Below are 7,718 nucleotides of genomic sequence, written 5' to 3' on the forward strand. Positions count from 1 at the left end.
GAGGCCCCTCATAACACCATCTGTGAGGGAACTACTACACCACGTGAGGTCCCTCCTAACACCATCTGGGAGGGGGTTACTACACTACGTTTTTGCTGTTCAACACCTACATTAATCTGTATGTTCACTGTATGTTCCTTTACCTTTCTCTAATGAAGGCTTTTGTTAAACCACCAATGTATGTAATAAGTCATTTATGCCCAATGTATATTTTCAGCCTTCGGGCTGCAGAACTTTTTCAATAAACCGTTAATTATTATTATTATTATTATTATTACACACACACACACACACACACACACACACACACACACACACACACACTCGTTGACGTAGGTGCAGGATATATAATAGGCAATTTATGGCCTCCCGCACCATCAGCTGGTCGCCATTAACCACCCGCTGTGTCATGTTCAATTTTAGGGGATGGGTCCTTAGATTTTAGGATGAGTCTTTAAATTTTAGGGGGAATGTTGTTATTTTTCAAGTTTGGGGAATATTTGTGGGGGAATGTTGTGTTATTTTTCAAGTTTGGGGAATATTTGTGGGGGAATGTTGTGTTATTTTTCAAGTTTGGGGAATATTTGTGGGGGAATGTTGTTATTTTTCAAGTTTGGGGAATATTTGTGGGGGAATGTTGTGTTATTTTTCAAGTTTGGGGAATATTTGCCGAGTTTGTTATTATTATCTGAAATTCTGGATGAAAATGACATATGAACAATTACCGTGATATAAATTGTTCTTTTAACATGTGATGTATTACGCTGACTGAAGGCTTTATTGACATTGCAATTCTATATTAAACTCTGATAAAATTAATGGTTGCAATTCAAATGGACCCCGTCCTAATGGGCCCCAGTTTGTAATTGACCCCAACCTAATCTAATCTAACCTAACCTAAACTGTGTGTGTCATTTGGAATGGTTTCCTATTTTGGGGATATTATTAGTATTTGTTATTATTATTGTTATTTTTTATAAATATTATAGAATTTTATTTGTTATTATTATTATTATTATTATTATTATTATTATTATTATTATTATTATTGTTATTGTTATTATTATTATTTTTATTGTTATTATTATTATTATTTTTATTATTATTATTTTTATTATTATTATTAAACCTCTTCATATTTAACTAACCATCTCCCCATTGTCTCCTGCAGGAATCCCTGAAGGAGTTGAAGAAGCAGGTGTCGCAGCACCCGTCCATAGTGCCCGCGGACTTTGACATCAGTCGGGAGGGGAAGTTGATCCTACATGTGTCACCAGAGGGAGGAGAGCACATTGAGTTTGATATGCACAGTGACTCAGCCACCCTCATCCTCAATACCAGCCCCGCCCTTAATGCCCAGGTATGTGCTGTGGGTGTAACTTGTAGGTGTATTGGTGTAGGGTGTAGGTGTAGACAGGTCACCCAACCACCCTTACCCTCATAATCAGTTCTACCCTTAATGCCCACGTATGTGTTTTGTGTGGGTTTAGCTTGTTAGGTGTAATTGTGTAGGGTGTAGGTGTGAGTGTAGACAGTCCACCCCCAAGACCAGCCCCGTCCTTAACACCCTGACCGCCTACCGTCTTGCCGCTGTGAACCTGACCGTCTACTGTGATGACAAAGACCTACCCTGAAACCTGAAGCAGATTCGACACGTTTTACTGTAGCATAAAAATATTTGTGGATTCATTTTACGACTCGAAATCTCAGTAAATTTTTATCGTGGCGCTGACCTCGGTGGTGACGCTTTTATTATGAGGTAAACATTCTAGTCAGAGTTATATTTCTAATGAGTCTGGGAAAACAGTCGAACGTTTTTGGGGGAAAATTATCCTTAAATCTTTCGCTCAAATTGAGACGTGGAAGACATAGATTCCTTTATAGTTTATTTTCGTCTACCTATTTTATGACAGTTTTTGCAATATACTCACAAAAGCCATATGTAAGTTATGTCTATGGGAGATTATGTTATGAGATTTAAAAGGTAAAAAATATCTTAAATCAACAACAACAGGAGTTTATACAGTTCCACATAAACTCATCCTCGTTAAAGAATATAACGAGTCTTTGAGAGTTGATTAGGTGCCTTAAGTGCTGTTTGTGGTAATGGAAGTGTGAGGTTTATAATCTAACCTAACCTAACCTAACCTAACCTTGGCGTCTTAGAGTATATAACATAATATGAGTGGAGTTGATGTTAGCCAGGCAGCTGAGGGCGAGACTCTAGTAAAGTAGAGACAGAGAGGATAAAAGCGCCATTTTTTCCAGGTGATCCTTACGTCAGATGCTCCCAGTTGTCGGTAGGATCCAGGAAAATAAGTCATCATTGTAATATTTATGGACGAAACATTACAAAATTTATTCTTTCGTCTAGTCATCATTGTAATATTTATGGACGATACATTACAAAATTTATTCTTTCGTCTATAACATGAATATAAAGCTAATGAAAGTAATTTAAATGCATCATACCACCAAATAATATCCCACAGTATGAGTAAAATATTGTTGATAAAAAGTTAGAAAAATGCTTGGCTTAATCTCACCTAACTAATGACATGGTGAGGGTCAGGTGGGCCATTAGCCTTCCGAGAATGGTTAATAACTGGGGAGGAAAGCGTGACAGTTGATGATTGACTGGTATGGGAGGACAGTTGATGATTGACTGGTATGGGAGGACAGTTGATGATTGACTGGTATGGGAGGACAGTTGATGATTGACTGGTATGGGAGGACAGTTGATGATTGACTGGTATGGGAGGACAGTTGATGATTGACAGGTATGGGAGGACAGTTGATGATTGACAGGGATGGGGGGACAGTTGATGATTGACTGGTATGGGAGGACAGTTGATGATTGACTGGTATGGGAGGACAGTTGATGATTGACTGGTATGGGAGGACAGTTGATGATTGACAGGTATGGGGAGGACAGTTGATGATTGACGAGGATGGGGGGACAGTTGATGATTGACTGGTATGGGAGGACTGGTTGATGATTGACAGGGATGGGGACAGTTGATGATTGACTGGTATGGGAGGACAGTTGATGATTGACTGGTATGGGGACAGTTGATGATTGACTGGGATGGGGGACAGTTGATGATTGACTGGTATGGGAGGACAGTTGATGATTGACTGGTATGGGAGGACAGTTGATGATTGACTGGTATGGGAGGACAGTAGTTGATGATTGACTGGTATGGGAGGACAGTTGATGATTGACTGGTATGGGAGGACAGTTGATGATTGACTGGGATGGGAGGACAGTTGATGATTGACTGGTATGGGAGGACAGTTGATGATTGACTGGTATGGGAGGACAGTTGATGATTGACTGTTAAATATCTGGCTTTATGTTACGGAAGGTCTTGTAGGTAAAGTTAACCGGGATTTTAAACTGTATTAACATAAATGTATTTGTTCACGAAGATTTTAGGCTAAATATTATTGAAGGTAAAATATTAATCTAATTAATTTATTTAGCATTTAAGATTAAGTATACTGTATATAGCCTTAACTAACCTAACCTAACCTAACTTAACCTCCATAACTTAACCTAACCTAACCTAACTTAACCTCCATAACCTAACCTAACCTAACTTAACCTCCATAACTTAACCTAACCTAACCTAACTTAACCTCCATAACCTAACCTAATCTAACTTAACCTCCATAACCTAACCTAACCTAACCTAACCTAATTTATCTTAACCTTAATCTAAACTCAATTCCTCTTTGCCACACACAGCTTGACAACCAAGATGCCTCACCTAGCAAGGCCTCAGAGAGCATCGAACTGCAGGAACTGACCCAAATACAGGTGCAGCAGGAGCATAAACAACAAGAGCAACAACAACAACAACAGCAGCAGCTACAGGAGGAGGTTAAGATACAGGAGGAGGAGAAGGAGGAGATAGAGACGGAGACAGAGAAAGAGAAGATTGGTGTAGTAGATGAAGATGATCTCCCACCAGCCATCATTAACGCTACCTTAGACCAGGAGCTGAAGAGGGCCATTCATACCGCCGCTCAGGGCAGAGACGTCCATCATATCCAGGTACTGTTCCCTCCACTCACTCTTGTTCCATCCACTTACTGTGTTTTTGTTCCCTCCACTCACTCTTGTTCCCTCCACTTATTGTGGTTTTGTTCCCTCCACTCACTCTTGTTCCCTCCACTCATTGTGTCACAACAAAGAAAAATCTCAGTAGTAAACAAGACATTAATTACCTCTTGTCATTAAATTACCAATTGATTGTTAGCTTGTTTGTGTATGTAATAGTAGAGACTTGTAGCTAAGGGATGGAGGAAGGTCAGGTCAGGTAAGGTCAAGTTAGGTCGGATTAGGTCGATACACCAAAGTCCCAACTGTGATTTCCCTAGAAAACACAAACTCTTTCACTCACTATGACCACAGAATGCTATGGAAAGTGACCCGAGATATGTAGGTGGAAAGTGACCTGAGATGTGTAGGTGGAAAGTGACCTGAGATGTGTAGGTGGAAAGTGTCCTGAGATGTGTAGGTGGAAAGTGACCTGAGATGTGTAGGTGGAAAGTGACCTGAGATGTGTAGGTGGAAAGTGACCTGAGATGTGTAGGTGGAAAGTGACCCGAGATATGAAGGTGGAAAGTGTCCTGAGATGTGTAGGTGGAAAGTGACCTGAGATGTGTAGGTGGAAAGTGACCTGAGATGTGTAGGTGGAAAGTGACCTGAGATGTGTAGGTGGAAAGTGACCCGAGATATGTAGGTGGAAAGTGACCTGAGATATGTAGGTGGAAAGTGTCCTGAGATGTGTAGGTGGAAAGTGACCTGAGATGTGTAGGTGGAAAGTGACCTGAGATATATAGGTGGTACCGGAAGTGTCATGAGTTCAGGTCACATAAGGTTACGTGTGGTAATAGGAAATCCAGGTCAATCAGGGTCAAACATGGTTAGTAGGGACGTTCATTGTGATGGCTTGCTCTCCGCGTAGCTCTAGTCATGTTAGTTTACTGCAGGTGAGTGGAAGTCTGTGTCACCAGGTGCACTCTGTTGATTACCTGCCAGTGTGAGGAAGGTGTTGACAGTGGGGGTGTGGTGGTGAAGTGGTGTAATGGTGCTGGTGTAGGTGTGGTGGTGTAAGTGTGGTGGTGTAGGTGTAGGGGTGTACAGTAGGTGTGATGGTGTAGATGTGGTGGGGGTGTGGTGGTGTAATGGTGCTGGTGTAGGTGTGGTGGTGTAAGTGTGGTGGTGTAGGTGTAGGGGTGTACAGTAGGTGTGATGGTGTAGATGTGGTGGGGGTGTGGTGGTGTAATGGTGCTGGTGTAGGTGTGGTGGAGTGGTGGTGTAGATGTGTAGGTGGTGGTGGTGTAGATGTGGTGGTGGTAGATGTGGTGGTGGTGGTGGTGTAGATGTGGTGGTGGTGTAGATGTGGTGGTGTAATGGTGGTGGTGTGTAGGTGTGGTGGTGTTGTAGTGGTGTAGGTATTGTTATTGATACTGAAACAGTTTATTTAGCCAGAAGAACACAGATACAGAGTCGATTAAAAATCATTATATTAACATGGCTGAGCCAGTTGAGAACCTGAGCTCTCTTGTAGGCACCTGATATATACTGTACATTTATCTCAAGGAAGTATTATGTAACATTTAGTATCATCTGGAATAGTACACATAGCATGGTGGTACAGGTGTAGGTGTGGTGGTGGTGGTGGTGGTGGTTGTGGTGTAAGAGATTGGTTGTTAAGAGACGGATATTTATGATTATTGAAGCAATTAGTGAGTCTACCTGTCTTACACTGTATTAACGAGTGTGTGTGTGTGTGTGTGTGTGTGTGTGTGTGTGTGTGTGTGTGTGTGTGTGTGTGTGTGTGTGTTACAGTTATGAAAAGCCTTTTATTCTATTTCAAAATGTACTTTTTCTCTTCACGTTATTGGTGTTATGCCAGGAGGAAATTGAAAGATGTTCAATAGTTTTTAATTATAATATTTGTATTAAAACATAATGAAGCGCCCCAGCTATTTTATTTTTTGATACAGTAACACAACATTATATTTAACGTGCAAAACAACATGTCATTATATATGTTTATTACTGTATAATAGAGGCGTTAATAAGATAGAGTAAGTGAAACGTGGGTCGTGGATACCGTAGACTTGTGTTTGTATTGGGGTGTTTTGTTTGTGTTAATAGTTGCGTGTTTGTGTCAATAGTTGTGTGTTTGTCAATAATTGTGTTTGTGTCAATTGTTGTGTGTTTGTGTCAATAGTTGTGTGTTTGTCAATAGTTGTGTTTGTCAAAAGTTGTGTTTGTCAAAAGTTGTGCATTTGTGTGTGTGTGTGTGTGTGTGTTTTGTTATAGCTGTACAAGGCAACTAATTTACACGTGTGCTTTTGTTTGTTCCAGTTTTTGTATTTGTTTCACTTGTACAAACTAACCATTGTACACTTGTATTTGTTCCAGCTGTACAAGCCAGAGGGCAGCAGCTTAGGCTTCAGTGTAGTAGGACTGAGGTCAGAGAAGCGAGGCGAACTGGGCATCTACGTGCAAGGCATCCAACCAACGGGCATCGCTGCACAGTGAGTGTTACCTTATGCCCTGTACCTCCTTGTTGGGTGATGATAGTGAACATGGTGGTGACTGAAGGTGATGATGGTGGTGGTTAGTGATGATGGTGATGATGATGATGACCGAACCCTTCCTTTAGGAGATGTGTGTTATTTTGGTATTCTCTTGTGTACATCGCCCCAATAAGTCACCCAAACCAAATTTGATATAAATTATGTATATGTGTTAGTCTTAGTATTTGGTAATGTTTTCTGATGTATCTATTTACTAGTGTTTCCCCTGTTTATTGATGTTTTTTAAAGTATTATGTAAATCACAGGTAAATACAGTATTTTTATTTTGAAAGGTAAATGTATTATAAAATTCTTGGATATGTTTATGTTGTTTCGCTGTGCTGGGGGAGGGAGGGTGTCATAAGGGGAGCTTGGTCACTGGTTGAGGTGTAGGAGGTAAGGTTGAACCCCTGAATGGACTCCCCCAGGTAGGTGCCAGGTGAATTAATGTGACCAAATTACCCCAGGTGACGTAAGTTTATTTACGTGATTACTTGTCAGTTTTGGAGATATAAATTTTATATATCAGTTTATTGTCCTTTTTTTTGCGTGGGGTGGATAAAGGAAAACAGATTCGTAAACGTGTGGGGGGAAATTCTGGTAACACGTGTAAAAACGATTTGAAACCGCTGACAGCAAGAACACCCCGCTGACAGCCCCTCTTATCCACATTAAAGTGCATTTCTAACGTAGACAAAATACATTAGTTATATCTTCGGTTTTAACTACTGTATTAGGCTTCATATTAACTCACTGTACTGATTTAGTTAGGTGTTTGTTAATATATTTTAGCCCCTTGGAGCCTTACCTGGTTAACGCGCGCTAAACACCTGTCTTTGTTGCCTTCTATACATGGTTTCCTTCACCCATGTACGTAACCTGCCCACCGGATCACTTAATTACCATTCTCTTGTAAACACCTGCCCATGCCGGCTCATATACCTGCCTTGCTCACCTGATTAGTTAATTACTGTTCTCGCCTAAACACCTGTTCATTTCAGCTTCGCCTATGTCACACACACACACACACACACACACACACATTTGCGTTGTGTAGCCCATGAAATAATATCTTGGATGGATGCTAAGTTTTGCTAGAAGTTCACACCCATTTT

At 40.7% G+C, this 7,718-nt stretch overlaps 1 protein-coding gene across 1 annotated transcript in view; it reads left to right on the top strand.

The window, feature by feature from the left end:
* Positions 1 to 6,565, top strand: part of LOC121856327 (rac guanine nucleotide exchange factor JJ-like) — a 75,490-nt gene extending 68,925 nt beyond the window's left edge. Inside the window, exons 6-7 of the mRNA XM_042351804.1 lie at positions 3,752 to 4,060; positions 6,446 to 6,565. Coding sequence (XP_042207738.1) covers positions 3,752 to 4,060; positions 6,446 to 6,565 — 429 coding nt within the window. The remainder of the gene's footprint in view (positions 1 to 3,751; positions 4,061 to 6,445) is intronic.
* Positions 6,566 to 7,718: the final 1,153 nt, after the last annotated feature.

The sequence above is a fragment of the Homarus americanus genome, unplaced genomic scaffold, assembly GCF_018991925.1.
Source record: "Homarus americanus isolate GMGI-L3 unplaced genomic scaffold, GMGI_Hamer_2.0 scaffold48220, whole genome shotgun sequence".
In the NCBI taxonomy this organism is placed as follows: Eukaryota; Metazoa; Arthropoda; class Malacostraca; order Decapoda; family Nephropidae; genus Homarus; species Homarus americanus.